An 18466-nucleotide genomic window follows, 5' to 3' on the forward strand; every position below is an offset into this window, starting at 1 on the left:
TAGAAAGACTGAGAAGCAATACATTTTATTCAAACTTTCTCCCAACAGGAAGATCGTGACATTGTGGATTGTGGTGTGATTATGGTGTGCTTCTGCAAATAATGCGGCTGGTCCATGTAATCTACAATGTCATATTTTTAATGTGGTGTATTATATACTAATTTAAGTATTTTATTTGAATTGGTTAGTATGATAAGTATTCGTATCACATAAATGTGTTTGACCAGTCGAAGTTTGATATTAATTTTGGGGGGTGTATGTACAATGCTGTCCAGTGTTAATTCAACTCTTAACAGATAACATTTGGTCTCACTTTACTGTGTGGAAAGAACCAATTAAGCACTACCCTTTCTTTGTAAATTAATTTTAAGGACAAGCTATTATTTATTCCAGGCCATATAGTATTGGCAATTAGCACATATTGACTAACTACACTTTCATTTCAGTAAATGGAAAAAGAAAACATGCGTGGGTACACGATGAGGCAATTTACAGCAGTCTGCAATGATAAGATTAGATAGAAAAAGTATCAGCCTTGAAACCTGATGTAGGCAAAGGTAATGCAGGCTAACAGCGGTCGTATGTAGACTGTCTTGCATTGGTTGCATACCATATGCGTTATTACATTTCTGATTGAAATTATAACCGACACATTATACACAAGCAGTTTAGGTGTATCGAATGTCCCTAATGTCGGTTATTGTTATCCTGCACGTTTAAATTGATTTAGTTGATTAAAGACAAAATCAGCCATGTTTTTAAAGTGTTTAAATGTGTATTTAATCGTGTAATGAAATCATTGATTCCAAGGGACAAACCGAAGGCTTTTTAAACATGCAGCGGAACAAACAGGAGTCTGATCGAGGCAGACTGCTATGTGACAGCTACATATTCCATTCCGTGTTTTGCTGTGCGCTGTGACTCGGTGCCTTGCTAATGTGCAGTGTGTATATAGTTCTCCCAAAGATTTCGGCTTTCCTCCGGGTAGATGGTAGGCTAATACAGTATCTCCCGAGAAGTTGACTGGACATATCACAGGGCGCCGCTTCCAAAGCCGGATTTACGTGGTTATACTTGGACTCAAATCGTGTGTTTTCCAGGGAAACGTCAGAGTGGCGGTGTTGGTTGCAAAGTAAAGTACGATTTTTCATTGATAAAGATTTTAAAATCTGCAGCCGAAAAAGTGGAAACTACGGTGCTCTGTATTATCCACGGATTGTACAACCGCCCGGTTTGTTTAACGGGAATTCGCTGTCGAACAAATACGGATTAATCAAGTTAAGTGCAAAATGTTGAGTATACAAGCCTTGTTTTGCACTTTCTCAGTGCTGGCTCTTTCAGGTGGAGCTGATCTAAAAGCACGAAGCTGCAGTGAGGTCAGACAAGCCTACACCGCTAAAGGCTTCAGTCTCGTTAATGTCCCTCATCAGGAAATCTCAGGTAGGTAAAGGATACGATATGAATGCTATTTCATATCGTCACTGATTTGTTTCTTCCCCGGCACATTCTTTTTAGCGGTGCCTGCATTTTCATTCAAGATAGGCTACTGTATGAAGATGCGCGTTAATAAAGTAACGGACAAGGCAATCGAAAATGCCCCCGTGTAGTGACCGATATGTTTAATTGAGGTAAAGCACTACGGTGCAGTTAAATCCTCAAGTGAGAAACTTGTCATAACATATCCACGAGGATGCCACCCAATCGCATGGGGTTTTATGCATCCGATCAGAGAGGTTAAATGGACATTCAATTATTATTATCGATAATTTCATCTCGTCAACTTGACAACAATACAGAACACACAGTTAATTGGCTTCACGTGGCCATTCTCTTGTGGATTCCCTCATGATTAGGTCCAACTTTCTGTCGTACTTTTCCTTTGTGACTGTAACTTTGGATAGCCGTGTTTTCCTTAATTATACCGCCGTCTTCCACGTAGTTGAGGCCAGGTTTTAATTTAATCCACATTACGTTATGAATTATACAGTATGGATTGCTCCATCGCTGCAACTGTTGCTTTATGAAGTTTAAGTGAAAATCAGTTGCTGAACTGTTTGCAGCAGTAAGGAGAAATGGTAGTAGGGAGGCCTAATTAAAGGAAATGGCAGACTGCCACAGGGAACAAGAAATCCAATTTATTGAATTGAATACAATCCTAAAATATACCACCAAGTAATGTTGTGTCCCTTATACTTTCAATAGAGTAAGAGAGAAAAAAAAAAACAATGTTGCAAGAGAATACAGTCATCCCTGTACAGTTCTTTCAATCAAATGGCAAATTAAAAACAATTGCTAGAATTGAGCATCTTTTTAAAGAACTAAACTGCAACTTCACTAAATGTTCTGAGATCAATGGCAAGCTAAATTGAATGCTTTTAAATTATTTTTTATATCTAAGGAAAATAAAGCCTTTACTGTATAAGTTTGTCTAACACTGTTTGAGCTACCCCCGTTGTGATTTATTGCAGTGTATATGCTTCAAGACCGGCATATTGGTACTAATAAAATGCCAATATGGTACTATGCAGGTTTTAATAACAAGAACAGAAAATTAAAAATTCTTTGTCATACTCAGTACTGTCTGCCATTATGCTTTCATGACCAATGTAATCCTTATATTTGGCATATATGAGTGATGCTGCAATTCTACATATTTGGTTGCGTGTGTGAAAAACATCAGGTCCATTTGTTGTCCAATGCTGTGCAAGCATGTACTTTTGATTTGTTGAAAGTCATTGCTGTGAATCTATAGCAAGCATAACTCTGGTTTAGATCTACTGTAAAATAGTTATGAATAATGTCACAGTTTATAAATAACACATCTTTTTCTACGTAAATGAAATACCCAGACAAACTATGTTTTGTTCCGCTCCTGTGGACACTCCTTTTAGTCTAAGGGTTCTGTGTTCTTTTATACAATTTTCATTTAAAACAGTTACTTCACTTCATGTTAACATGATGATTGTTTTGACAATGTTGACAATGTCATTGACGTGAGGCTGTAAAGGTAAATGAATTGGTGACATTTTGCTTGACTGAATATTTGTTCCCGGGTAAAATTTTGTTACACGTGTCCAATATTGTATCAAACTTTGAACGAGGAACCTTATAAAATGTCCAGCAGGGGGCTCTCTGTCTACAGTTGGATTGACTGATCTTTACCATTGAATTCACAATGTTCTTACAACTGAGTTTTATACATCTACTTTCATATGTTGCATGTAGGGCTTTTTATCTGTTCTGCAACAATCACATTTAAGGTTTAACCTAAAATCATCTTATCTGATTTGTGCAACTCTGAGAACATACTGCTGTGCAATATAACCAAACTTTGCATTACAAGTGAAAAGAAATGTACTGTATACAGAGGTGCCAGTTAAGGCTAATGTTGCGACTATAAGTTGTGAGTTGGAGATGGGGTAAGTTAAGTGTTTTCCTCAACCGTCTGGTGTGCAACATATGTCTGTTGCTAAAGGCAAGTAGCAACATATTTCCCTGGCAGTGAGTGTAGTAGGCTACTTGATATTTCCATTTGCTGGTTTGTTTCTGCTTCAGCTCTCCAAATTCCTTGCTGTTTGATTAAAGTGTAGGTTGGCTTGTAACAGACGTTCATGTATAAGAATGGAAGCTGGATGGAGTTGAAGGCTGGTGGATATTTTTTTAAATTGTCATGGTGAAAGAAATATAATTTATTCTTGGAATTTATATCTTGGAATAAATGGGCTTAGTTTTAGTATATAACATCTACATTTCTAGTCCATGGTATAGCCTATAGACTGTATATGCCTTTAGCACCTTAAATATGTGTTTAGAAAAAAAAATTATTAAAACATGTTATGAAAATTATTTCAGTTTGTTAAAGAGAATGCTCTAAATATCCTTTGGCAGACAGCCATCTTAATGTTATATTGTTAGCATGGAGACAGGCTGTTCAAACAAGGGAAGGCAGAGGCTGTTTAATTGCTTCTATAATTGTGAATCATTTAAAATCCAGAGCATGGTTTATATTGTAAATATATAAAGGTGAGCACTTTTTTAATTTGTCAGTTGGTGTTTTTTCCCCTCTAAAGATGGGTCCGTGAAGTAGGCTACATGTGGGTGCATACCAGTTCTCCATAAAATATCATATTTACTTATGAGCTGTAAGGGAATAGTGAGAAGGCTCATTGGATCATTACCAATTTGTGTGTGTGTGTGTGTGTGTGTGTGTGTTTTGAATGTAAGCTTTTGCATTAAGTGATACACTTTATATTATAGTGATGAGAAAGTGACTTTCTCTTGACTAGGTGTAATATGGGCTACTTTGTCCAACAAAAAGCTAATAAATTAAATAATTACATCATGATAAATCTATTATATGACTCAGGTTGTTTATAGTACACATTTTAATCAGTTATTAGACATTTTAATCACAGAGTGAGAGATGCTGTTTCTTTCTAACAACTGCAGACAAGCACACAATGCTCACGTTTGACAAATGAGGTCAGATGCCATGTTTATTCAAGATAATGATGGAGTTGCATATAATGAGCTCTGATAGTCTGATCACTACCTGCCAGTCACTGTTCCTTATTCATAGAACATGACAGCATTTTACCAAGTGGGCCACGCTACATTAATTGTGCTGGTATTGTGACCCTATGAATGTGTGGCGCATATCTTGTTCATTATCCCCAAGGAAAGGACAATAAAGCTGAAAGGAGGAATTTAAGTTTGCTTTTATAGTCATTTGGCCACCCGTGCATTAAACTGTCTTCAGATTACCCAAAAAACCTATGATGCCTACATACAGAGGGTAACTGGGAGACATTTTTGCCCGCTCTCATTTTCATTTTGCGTGATGCTGTCGATAAATCTGCATAATGCCTGCTCGTACCATGCAGAGCGAAATAGGCTATAACAGTTTATTGTATGTTTATTGCCAGTCTATTGAAACAGCTACCTGTACAATTCTCATCATGACTAGCATCATTTTGCAATAAAAAGAGCATAATTTTGCTTAATATAGCCTAATACAGGTTGCTTGTTTCATTTTGTGTGGTTAATTCCTATTCTAAAATAATGACTGTTGACAAGTGGTAGGCTAAGCCATATTGAATTGATGGGGCACATGTCAGAGGACTGTCTGATGCTGTGGACATGTGGAATAATTCATATAACTAATATTTTTCCTTGTTCATCATGTTCAATAAGTCCAACCAAAAACTGATACAAAATCATGGATTTTCATCATTTTTTTTTTTTGGATGTCAGCCATTTGTTTGCTGTACATGTTTGGTTAGCTTCCATTAAGTGAACATCAGAACTGGGTCATTTTCATGCATTTGAGTCAGCTCTCAATTTACAGAGGTAATGAAGGAGGGCAGTGCCAAGTAAAATTGAGGTACTAAGGATAATGCAGATGCCCTCAATATTAGTATATTTTAATCTTATTATTTAACGCAGTGTCTCTTTCCTGTGATGGTCCTACCCATCTGAAAATAAAACCCACATACAGTAATACAGTTGTTGGGCCAGTGCGTTGTCTGGTCTTGGTATCTGCAAATAAGCATTTTGCTACAGATTTATCTTTCGGATACTTTGTGACAGTACAGAAAATGTAATAGTTAATGTATTATTCCATTTCCTGTTTGAACAATGCTGTGTTAGTCATTTAAAAAAAGAAAAAAAAGAAATTATACTGATCCAAATCAGGTTTGATTATGCAATATCATCTTCCCACTGATCCACCTTTGTCACCTTAACTTCACTATGGCAGTCACTAAACTAGAAATACCCCTCGTTTAATGTTATTTGAATGATAAAATCCTATAGGAAAAAAAAGGTTTTGCTTATTTTTGTTGACCATTGTTTACCTCTGCTTCAGTTTCCTCACAAGATTCCACAGAGCATCATGGGAAATGAAGTGCTTATTCCAGTACTGGTACTGAATGCAAAATGTAGTGTTTGTCGCCTTGCCATGTCTCTTACACTTTATGAAAAGTGGCAGTTTGTTTTATCTCTTTCCAAACTCTGGGCACTCTGGGTAAAGTTGATTTATACTGTCAGTTTCTTCCATAACGTTTTAAATTATGTGCCTGTCTGACATGCTATTTTAATAATCCAGCATGGAATTATGCTTTGATTTATTTTTCTACACATGCCAGTTGCAAAGTTAATAATTTTTCTCTTTTTAAATGGCATTATTTTCAGTATAAGGTTTAGCTGGGAGTTTTCTTGCTGTGCAAACCTTTATCCTTCCCATGTTGCTATCACCAAACTTGTATCGCAAAAAAAAATGAAGTTCAATAACAAAAACGGGACAAGTATCAACATTAGAGTGATATTTTTTGCGAGCTGACGTGTCTGCCAGCTGATACTTTAGTTGAAACTCAGTGGTGTAAAACCATTGAATTTGATTCAGGCATTACAGGGAGTGTGTTACTGTATAAATATCAAGCTCTGATGATCTTGGAGATAATCAGATGTGCTACTCTATCTGCTGGTACTTTACATCCTGAAAATGTGCGGTTGTGTGCCAACCAGGCCACGTATTATGTTTGTGAGATGAGTGACAAAACTGTGATTACTGCTTTAGACATCTTGAAATTAACCTATGATCTACTTTCACGTATATCACCGACCATGAATATGTGTTGCAGTTCTATGTTTTCATTGGCCATGCACAGTAAAAGTTATGGTTGCATTTTTAAATTACATACATATTTATTTTAGAAATCAGCGCATACATTATAATGCCACGGGTCTTAATTCAAACACACAGTTTGAACTGTGTACCACCGAAACATCATTTTTAGTGACCAGCTATGCTGGGAAGTGACACACACACACAGGTATGCCACACATGCAAATTTGAATATAAATTCTATTTATATTACACTGTGTAATGAGTACTTCTAAATAAATTCTATAAGAAATGTTATTCACTGCAGAACAACAACTGTAACCTTCCTGCACATTGCACATTGCAAAAAGTCATAGTTTGTTACCCAGCTAGCCACTTCACGTTAATGCTCACTGCTGCAACCTCCCTCAATTTAGCAGTACTCAGAAAAGCATGCACTTTCCTTCAAGAAAGGCTGTCAGAAACTGCACATATCTAGACTATAATCTTACTACAACCATGTGAACGTTACCTTTAACAGCCATCCAGCAGCCCCCACATGTAAAAGAAAATGTGTCTGATGATTTTTCAAGTAAAAAACAAGTCTAAGTTCTGAAGAAAAAAATATGCATTTGGTGTCTTTAATAATTTTTAACATGGCTAAATAATTGTACTTTGGGGTTATATTAAAAAGAGAAGCATTGGAAATTGAGTTCCTACAATGTTTAAATAATTGAAACCTCCATTTTGTTTTTTTGTGTAGTCCTTCCGTTTACATCTATCGCAATGCTAATGAAAACTGGGCCTCACCATATGAGGTTGTTTCTGCTGCCCCAGTTGCTATTTCTCAATCAGCTGTCAGTTTTCTCTTTCTTTCTGTTCTGATAGGAACCTATCCTTTACATGTTTTTGCGTAGCGAGCTAACATTATTAAAATCGTTCTGTTGTAGTTATGCAAAATTATATTCATTTTCCCTGTTAGTCTGTTGTGTCATGTCATGTATTGATAGTTATGCAGTGGTGACTGTTATCAGCTCTTAAACGTAGATCCTAAACTTTACATAGTTGACTGCAAAAATGCCTTTGTTGTTTGAGAGAACATCAATACTAGGCTATATATAATCTGAATGATTGGCTCACTCTGCATCTTGGCTGTTAATTATCCTGTTAAAGGCCCTTTGCCTTAATAGCTAATTTCCCTGTAGGTACCACCAACTTTGTATCATTTGCACATGTCCCATTTTTTGCTTATCTGCTGAAGTGGATGTATATTTTATATGCTATATGGCCAAATGTATGTGGACATCCCTTTTAATGGCTACTTCAGCCAAACCCATTGCTGACTAGTGCATAAAATCAAGCATACAGCCATGCAATTTCCATAGACAAACATTGGCAGTAGAATGGGTCAGACGGAAGAGCTCAGTAACTTTCAATGTGGCAGTGTCTTAGGATGCCAGCTTTCCAACAAATCAATTAATCAAATTTTGGCCCTGCTAGAACTGCCTTGGTCAACTGTCAGTGCCGTTATTTTGACGTTTTTGATGTTTGGGGGCAACAACAGCAGCGGTATGCCACACAAGCTCACAGAATGGGACCGCCTAGTGGAAAGCCTTCCCTGAAGAGTGCAAGGTGTTATCGCAGCAAAGGGGGGACCAACTTCATATTAATAGCCATGTTATTAATGTTTTGTAATTAGATGTTCAACAAGCACATATGGGTGTGATGTTGGGGTGTCCACATACTTTTGGCCATGTAGTGTACTTGCTCATAGTTTATTGGTAATTACAAATTGTAATTCCTGTTAGGCTATATTGTATGGCAACCGGTGAACCCGATGTGTTTTACCAACGTACAAATAAGTATTTGATTGTTCAGATGTTCCCACTAGATTACTTGGCAAAGATTACCTTCATATCATATAGGCTAAATTACTTTGAAATATTTTTGTAACGAGGTTGTTTCTGGGTTATTACCAAGTTAAGTCTCTAAAGTAGAATCAAAATGAAATGCGTAAGTAGTCCTGGACTTACGTCCTTTGCAACTTAAGTATTGTAAGTAAAGAAGACGCATATGAAATAAACTACAAATAACCAAATAATGCAATAAATAACAAAATAATACCAAGGCATTTTAACAAAGGTTATATGCTACTTGTGTAATGTTTATACCTGGTCTCTAATGCTATTCCAAAAAAAAAAGAAATTAGAATTTTAAAAGTAATTTTTTAAAAATGTGCATGTTTAGTTATTTATTAAGCAATTTATTTTGTTTGTTTGTTTATAAGAAGTTAGTCTTTGGCTTTTCTATTACAAATTATGCAGAAATAGCCATAAATCAAGCAGCTTCCACAAAGTGTAATTCTCAAGCTAACCTGTCTCATGCAGACTTAAGAGGCTAGCTGGTGCCCTGGTTGAACTTGAAAAAAACAATAAAAACTTTGGTGACACATCAAAAGAATGCTCAATTGTGCATAGGCACTTGCATGAATATCCAGGAGCTTGTGCTTTCTTATAATAAAAAAAATATGTGCAGGACTAGTGCTATGTAGCTTCTGATAACATAACTATTTTGTCCTTTTAATCTTGCTTCTGAGAGAAACTGTGCTGTTCTGGCTTGCCTGAAATCCCTGTTCAACTTGAGGACACCAACAGTTGGATTCTCTGATTGAACATTTGTCACATACCAGTGATCCACCAGTGATTAGAGCGGTGCAGAGTAGTGTGGATTTTTCTAGAAGGAAGAAGGATGGCAGTTTCTGTTATGCTTGTTTGCAGGGCTCTGTTGCATTGAATTGGAATGGCCATCCCGCAAGTTATGGCTTGGTGAGGCATGCCCCATACTTATACAGCACTGAGAGTTTGGCACTTTTCAGGTTTCCTGCAGAAATTTCCTACAGAAATAACCACAGACTCTGACCCCTTAAGAACAAAGTTTGAATGACCACATTCTCTTCAGATGGTAAGAAAAAGCATTGGGCCAAGTTAGGCTACTTGAAATTATTTAAGAGACATTGGGTAGCATTTATTTGCAATAAAGCAAGTTTAATTTGTATGAGCCAAGATAGCCAATATTGTTTGTTGTAACTTGGGCTCAGTTCAATCTCAATACTATGAATGGAAGGCGTAGATTTTGCTAGTTTTAATTAATGCGTTATGGGCAGTGCTTTGTGTAAATGAGTAACTTGCCATTTAGGTTTAGGCTGAAAATGTGATCTCATTTACTATTGAGGTTGTGTCTTCTGAAAAATGAAGTATTGAAATACGGAATGTGTAATGAGTGGTGTTCAATCATTTATTTTTCGAGAGAGAAAAAGAGAGAGAGAGAGAGAGAGAGAGAGAGAGCGAGAGTGAGAGAGAGAGAGAATTGTCAAGTAAGCACATGTGGCCCTGAGTCAGCCAGGCCAGACTAAATGTCAGCACTGGTGTCAGTGTTATTGACAGGAGTGCTGCTTTCAGTCTGGGCCTGAAGGTCCCAGGATTGGCTCAGGTAGCATAGAGAGACTTTGGGACCAGGCTTGCACTCTTAAGAGGCTCAGGAATAGATTGTCAGCATCTACTGAAAAGGGGACTGAAAAGGCAAACATACAGAAATACAAGCCTGACAGGTCTCCTCCTAAACCCAGTGTAGCGTAGCTTAAAGACTTCAGCTACGCTACACAAAGATTCATGGTCCACAAAAATCATTTGCATTGAGGATAGTTCAGACAGTTTTAAGAGTAACTGGCATTCCAGAATCTGACTAAAAGCGGTTTATAAATGTATTTTTGTACCTTTAAACCAGCAAAGATTTACTGCTTAAGAATCCACATTAGTCTTTCAAATGGCTAGCCTAGAATGAGCTTAGAGTTTACTGTTCCTTAAAAAAAAAAAGAGTAGCCTAATAGCAAAGCAATTGAAGAGGTGCAAATGAGGTCCAACAGAAATTCTGCTTACTGCACAAAGCTGTAAAAAACTAAGAAGTTGTGCTTGTATTAATGTAAAACAAATGGAAGAGAATAAACATAATGAAAAACACTAATAAAGAACAAACAGAAAATGACACCAGTATGATACTTTATGACTTTTATTTATTTTTTAACATATTTTTCATGTCAAACTGGGACTATATCTCGTTATTTTGAGTTAGCCTTTTGGCTGACATGTTTACATTTTCAGATGTCATTCAGAGCTTGTTTAGAGTCAAGCATGCATTTCAGAACACACAATCAGAAAGTGCATTGCATTTCAGGGATGGAATAGTTTTATGTCCGCCTTGATAAAGCAGGTCCTGCTGCTCAGGCAGATGGCTTGCCTCATTTTTGCTGTTAAAACATTTATTTAATTCATTTTAAAATATTAATTTTAATTTTTAAAAATACTATATGTTTACACATTTAACTGCTCAGCCCTAGGCCTAAGGTTCCTGCCAACCTGGATATGTCAGTGAGGCCATGTGCTCCAGGCAGCTATATGTGAGGTCATAAGGCTTTGCTGCTATGAGATTCCCACCTGCGTACTGGACCAAGAGGTTCATCTGGCTCGGCTTTCACTGTGAGACAGACAGTGATGGGGGCATCCTGCAGGCGCCCACATGATGCCACATCCATGGTTTCATCAGAGTCTGGATGTTAGGGGCCACAGCAAGCAAGTGCTGGGCTGTCTGATGCCGGGAAACGCACCCACGGGGCTGCAAGATCAGATGTACTGGTTGAGCTGCCAAGTTTTTCCAGCAATATCATATCTAACATGGAATATTTATAGTTGAGCTCAGCGAGGTTTCCTAGAATGACATCTCTGTGCTGGTCTGCCTAGTTCCTGGCCATGGCAAGGAATGCTGGCCCCAGGCAACCCCCACCCTGCAACCCTGCAGCAAATCCTAACTGAAGGGAAAGAAGAGCCATTCTGGGACATCTCGAGTGACAAGTTCAGCCCTGTGATCCAACAGGCATCAGCCATATTGACAAGCTCCAGAGACCTCCATTTTGTAATCGTCTCTGTGACATCAATCATGGATGGCTAGTCACAATTCCAGGAAGTGATTTCACATAAATGTAGCATTAGTATACCTGAAAATGGGGGGGGGGGGTGTAAGGCGTAACACCAGGGAAAGGCCAGGCCTCAATGTTAATTGGGCCTCTCTGCTCCCAAAGAGATTTACACAAGAGGCACTGCCCATATACCCACCATCTCCTCCCTACTAAGCTCTCCCACCAACATAAAATCACAGCGCAGCGGGGCCTCACGACAGGCATTCCCCCTCTGTAAGAGAATAATGACAGAACAGTGTTTCATCGCATGGTGGTAACACGCTGAGCCAAATCACAGAAACTCAAAATCCCAGAGCCGAAATCCATCAAAAGAAGAACTTCCTTACCTGTGGATTTAGTTTGTTTTTGTCCTCTCGTGATTAGAGGGTATATGCATGTAACCAATGGCTTCTCAGAAACAAGAATGCCTTGGTTTCATCAGAAATGATGTTAATGGTTGATGTAGCTTTACTCCAAAGAGTACTTAATACATATCCATGTGCTCTGCCCCTACCTTTGATCCTGCTGACATTTTTCTCTATGAAAAGTGTTTGATCACTAATTTCAAGCTCAGGGGAAAAACATTTTCTCTGAGTGCTTCCATTTGTTTTTGTTTCAGTCATAGACATGCAGTAAGATAGCAGCACCATATCATGTTATCTTATGAAGTATATAAATACATGTACACACCACTCTTTCTGTGGTGAAAAAGTTTTTTTAAAGAGAATGGTTGGACTTGCAGCTTTATTTGTAAGCTTTTTAACAGGAAAATAATAGAATATTCACGGTAAATCAACTTCGTCTTAGGCAAAAATGTGTATTGGGGCAATCATGTCATTCAAAAATGTAAATAAACAAAACTACCATAATCCACTGGAGAGACACTAGAGTTGACAGTTTCATAGTTGCTCAGCTAGGCTATAGGCTGTGTTCATGTCTTGAGAAGTAGCTTACCTCTGTTCTGCTTGACAGTCTGCCGGGCTTCTATCTCCACCACTAGAAGGACAGTAACAGATGGTTCACAATGGAGCCAGTAGCAGTGGACTTCCTTGCTACAGTGTCACCAAAGATTAGTAAAGAAGCCACATTACATTTAAAGTGTACACTGACAACAGCCATTATTATACCTAGCCTTCAGATGCATACAGTACATGTCAATATGTATTATTGGCATGTACTGTATTAATCTGAAGGCTAGGGGAATTTTTTTTTGATGTAGTCTTCATGTAAAACTTTTGGAAAAAAACAATAAAATGCTTCACAGTTTTGGCAATTATAAGGAATATATTGTGGCAATGTTAATACTGTTTTATGCATATCAGTTGATTATTATTTTGTAGTGAATTAATATCAGATGTTCAATATTTTGTTCATGTTCATATTACACATTTATTGTTCAAAAAAAACAATTTTAACACAGTGTTTTGGAAAACTGAATATTGTCTGAACTTGAGAGCTACAGTACAAGTAGGCTATTAAAATCTGCCTTTCAGAACATCACATTGTCCTCTGTCCTGATATGTCTGGCCCCCAATGGAAATATGAGCTTCCTATTGCAGTTAGGACAGCATAAAACCTACAACTCTCCCAACACATACTGAAGACTAACCTCCACAGGCTGCACTATTCTCCTCTTGATCTTCTTTAGCTATCTACTTTGTTTGTGGATGTCCTTTGGGGATAATACTGTTTTAGGTATGGCTGTGTAAAGATGTGTTATCTGTGTCGTGGCATTTACTTTTGTTTCCAATGTTTACACTTTTGTTTGTGTGATCGGCTAACTTTATACTTATTGATTATACATGGGCCTTCTGTGCCTTCTTGTTTATATTGCACTTTTGTATTCCTGAGAGTAACACTGATCTTCTCCAATTTTTTAAGTTGCTCTGGATAAGAGCTTCTGCTAAGCGATTGTAGTGTAATGTAATGTATTGCCCATCTTATCCCCACTTTTGCTAAGTGGGGGTGAGAAAAACATATACAATATGGTACCATTACTCTTACGGTTACATGGCAGTGCAATAAAAATGTAGGCTAATTGGTTTCACTGTACAGAATACAACAGGTCAATAAAACCTTTGTAAGGTAATAAATGGGGCCAGGAGAAGCCTTCAGTTTTAATTTACAAGCCATGTGAATGATAAAAAAATGTCATTACATGGCCAAATTTGAACCTTTCTCTTTCTGAACTTTCTTTTTGACATTCAGCCAAATTTGATAGGCTACAGCAGATCCCCAGCCTTTCAATATAAAATCTGACCAACATTCTTATGAATCCTTGCGTAATATAGGCTAAATAAAGCTAGAAGCTTTTCTGTAGTGGCACGCTTGCTGCAGTCTGTAAAAACGTATGCCAGAACTGCTTTACAGTATGATCTTAGTTTTTGGCTGTCACCGTATCAGTATAGGACAGGAGACTGAATGGTTTCAACCCCTTTTTTTATTTTAAATACAATTAACATAAGGCAATTAACATGGAGGATTTGAATGATGTTGTAATTAACTGAAATGGTGAGAGTAAGGGATGGCAGAAGAAAGGGGCTTTACAGTGAATCTGAGCCAATTTTGGACTGAACATTCCTGAGTGGAAGGCAACTTTGAGCCATATATTAACCCAGGACAGGGAAATGGCTATATATTTAACTCTACCATTTATTCATTTTTTTCCAGTCAAGAAATGTCATCCTTAAAACAAAGCATGAATGCTAGTTTTCCCTTTAATTTAGGAGCACACTTCTGTTACGTGCTCTATTAAGTGAGAATTAATTTAGACAACTTTAAGACTGGCCTGCATTCAGTCACCATTTGTCCTTAACTTTAACGGAAAAGTAAATGCAAGCTTAAAACTTTTTCTGCTTGGTGAGTTAGTTTACTTTATTGCTGAACTCAACAAACTGTTTGTGAAGAAAAAAAAGATCTGATTGTCAATGTAATGGAAACTTTTTGATTGAATCCCAGCCAATACAAAGCATAAGGTCACATGACAATTGAATTCAGAGGTGAAAATATGGGGGGAAATGGCATGGCAATGTATTGCTTTTAATTTAAATTTCCATAATGATGAAACAATCTATGTGTGACTACTTTTGTAGTCTGAATACATATTACAAGCTCCTAAAGAGATGGCTGCAAAGTATGTCTTAATGTAGGCCTATTTATCTTTGTATTCTAGAGAAGCTTTCCCTCTTAGTGGAGTCTTTGAAAACTTTAAATTATGCAAAAGACTGTTATCATTTACTTTTATCCAGGCAAATCCCTGTATTTCACCACCCATGATGCACTACAGTACATTTTCAAAAGTATGTGGACACATAGGCCTAAACATCACACCCATATCTCATTCCAAAACCAAAAGTAGATTTTAGATCATGGCTGCAGGGATTTGCTTCCATTCAGCCACAAGAGCATTTATGAGGTTGGGCACTGACGTTGGGCGATGAGAACTGGCTCACAGTTGGCATTCCAATTCATCCCAAAGGTGTTTTATGGGGTAGAGGGCAGGGGTCTGTGCAGGTCAGTCAAGTTCTTCCCCACCAAACTCAGTAAACCATTTCTTTATGGACCTTGCTTTGTGCACTGGGGCATTGTCATGCAGAAACAGGAAACCCCAAACTATTATGGAAGTGCAAAATTCTCTAGAATGTCATTGTATGCTGTTGCATTAAGATTTTCCTTCACTGAAACTAAGGGGTCTAGCCCAAACCATGAAAAACAGCCCCAGACCATTATTCCTCCTCCAGCAAATATTACAGTTGGTACTATTTGGGCCAGTACAGTTGGCAATGTGCATTCTGCCAAACCCAGATTCCTCTGTCAGACTGCCAGATAATGAAGCGCAATTCATCACACCAGAGAACATGTTTCCACTGCTCCAGAGTCCAATGGTGGTGTGCGTTACACCACTCCAGCCGGCGCTTGGCATTTCGCATGGTGATTTTAGGCTTGTGTGCAGCTGCTCAGCCATGGAAACCCATTTCATGAAGCTCTTGACGAACAGTTCTTATGCTGACATTGTTTCCAGGGGTAGCTCGTAACTCTGTAGTGAAGACAGATGAACTTTTTTCATGACAATTTGCATAAACTGCATTAAATCAACATGTGTCCTTAACTTTGAATAGAGTAACATGGAAGTTAGATTTTCATTTTGCCTTCATAAACACTGTTTGGTGATTTTAGCAGTCATAAAAATTAATTGCCAAAATTGGGTGAAAAAAGAACACTTGTATTTATGTGTAAGTAAAGATAAGAAAATATATTGATTGAATCCTGGCCAACATGACAATATCAGTCTTTCAGTACCCTTTCTGCTAGTGTATCCACATAGAAATACATAGAAAAGGCTTGGTGCTGTGAATACTCTGAAACAGTGATCACAGATGCATTTAATTAGTGTTTTAACTCAAGCATTTGATGGGAAATGAGATGTTCATTATCCCTCTGCCCTGTCTGAACTGTGAAGACATTGCAGTGTGCTGCATGGCACCAGGTGAATAGGTATTCTGATTGTCATTTCCTCATGCACTCAGCAGTAAGGTCTGATGTGTCCTCTAGGGAACGATGAACTGAAATCCTGGCAGTTCTGTGAAAATTTAGAAGAAACTGAATTGAGGAACTCAGGCTCTCAAAGGTGTTATAGGCAGAAGAGAGGTGTACTCCCAAGGCATGTTTTTTATTTCTATTTTCTCCAAAACAACCTTATTCCCTTTGCGTATGAATTGTGATTTCAGAGCCATAAATGTTCTGAAAACAAAACAACAAAAAAAAGCTTTATGAATGGTTGCAGAAGTATGCGTCAGGCACTGCAGTGAACATTAGGCTACATATTTAGCTGTTTTTTTATAATGCATTACAATGCATAGAAAATGTGTGCCATTGGCATGGAAATGTCATTTGGTTGTCATTGTGTGGGGACCATTTACAAAAATGGGCAGGTTTGACATGAATTGGGTCGACCAGGTCTCAGACGTGAGTAATAGTATGAGCACAAGACCTGTGGCAGCAACATTAATAAAAAAACACACATATAAGTGTTCTGTTAAATCAGTTTTTTATTTTTCTTTCTTTCTCCTGTTCTTCAGAACATGAGACAATTGCGGCTGTAAGAAAAGGCAATGGGAAAAGTGCCATTGGGATTATACATTTGTGTACAAATACTTAGGAATGGCTTCCTTTAGTAAATTTGAAAACCTGACTCTATCATCCATTACTTAAAAAGTAATGTGTGTGCGTGTGTGTGCGTGTCTGTGTCTGTGTGTGTGTGTGTGTGTGTATTATAGGGGTGCGAAATATACCTTGTATGTCCTTGTTTCACAGAATGTTTGCCCTTCTTTTGGATGACATATCTGTTTTTCCTTTAGCTTTTTTTGTTTTTAACAAATATTTGTTGTATTTAAGAGTTAAGTTTTAATTTATGTATTTGAACCAACTGATTTATTCATAAAAAATATGACAGTTGCTAAATTTGTAGCTCCTAGCTTTGTGGCATGTTGAATTAGGCTGTACGTTCTATTAGAATTGACACCTGAGAAAATTAGCAAAATTTCATTTATTAGAAGTAAACACGAAGCAAGAGATTGCTTGAAGCTGGTTCTTCAGACATTAATAGATTTTTTTTAAGTCTAAATGCAAAGTGCAGTTAAATGCAAAAGTATTGGGACAGTGACACAATTTTAGTTGTTTTGGCTCCATGCTCCAGCACATTTTATTTGAAATTAAACAATTAATATGTTGTTAAAGGGCAGATGGTCAGCTTTAATTTGAGGGTATTTACAGTCATATCAGGTGGTCCTTGTATGGCTGTATACATAGTCCCCTGATTTTATGGGAACAAAAGAGAGAATTGGCTGCTCAGCTGTTTCTTGTCCAGCTGTGTGTGGAATTTGCATTTGTAGTTTGTTGCTGTTGTCTCTCGACAAGAGTACCAAAGAAGTACCAATACCAGGAAATTAGGCCATCATGAAAAATCTGAATAAATCCATCACAGACATAGCTAAAGCATTGGATGTATCAAAATAAACTGTTTGATATATTGTTAGGAGGCAAGAACGCACTGATGAGCTCAGAAATAGCAAACAATCTGGTTGACCATGGAATATCACTGTAGTGGATAACCGAAGAATACTTTCAGTTGTGAAGAAAAACCCCCTTTCACCTGTCTAACAGATGAAGAAAACTCTCCAGCATGGCATAGATGTGTTAACGACTGCCATAAAGAGAAGACTACACCAGTATAACCTCAGCGGGTTCACCAAACAATGAAAACCCCTGATAAACCTCAAGACAGAACAGCCAGGTTAGAGCTTACAAAAAAGGTTCAGTTCTGAAACACATTCTTATGGACAGATGAGATATTATTGTGTTAACATGTACCTAAGTTATGGAAATAGAAAAGTGTGGAGAAAGAAAGGAACTACTCATGATCCAAAGCACCCCCCCTGAATCACCCCTCTTGTGGAAGTAGTATTATGGCTTGGGCATCTACAGTATGGCTACCATGGAACTGGCTTTGCTTCCCTAAAATAGGGAGGGGGGCACTATGTATTAAAACGGCTGTAGTTCCTGCTTTGATCTCCTGATGTGGATGTAAATACCCTCAAATTAAAGTTGACAATATGCACTTTTCCCCTCATATTCATTTCTCTATTACAAATTAACTGTGCTCGAGTACAGAGCCAAAACAACAAAAACTGTGCCACTGTCCCAATAGTTTTGCATTTAACTGTACATTGAGTTTTCAGGATATCCAACGATTTGGCTTAGCAAGACACCTTGCTCTTAAAAAAAACTACTTAAAAAATAAAATAAAAATAAAATAATAAAATAAAAATAAAACATTTACATTCTCCACACCACAC

At 37.5% G+C, this 18466-nt stretch overlaps 1 protein-coding gene across 2 annotated transcripts in view; it reads left to right on the plus strand.

Annotated features, from left to right (window-relative positions):
* The first annotated feature begins 932 nt into the window (after window positions 1-932).
* LOC118222421 (glypican-6-like) overlaps window positions 933-18466 on the plus strand; it is a 205931-nt gene continuing 188397 nt past the window's right edge. For both annotated transcript variants that reach the window (XM_035408008.1, XM_035408009.1), the window contains exon 1: window positions 933-1440. In XM_035408008.1, the coding sequence (XP_035263899.1) occupies window positions 1290-1440 (151 nt within the window). In that variant the 5' untranslated portion in view covers window positions 933-1289. The remainder of the gene's footprint in view (window positions 1441-18466) is intronic.

The sequence above is a fragment of the Anguilla anguilla genome, chromosome 3, assembly GCF_013347855.1.
Source record: "Anguilla anguilla isolate fAngAng1 chromosome 3, fAngAng1.pri, whole genome shotgun sequence".
Classification (NCBI taxonomy): domain Eukaryota; kingdom Metazoa; phylum Chordata; class Actinopteri; order Anguilliformes; family Anguillidae; genus Anguilla; species Anguilla anguilla.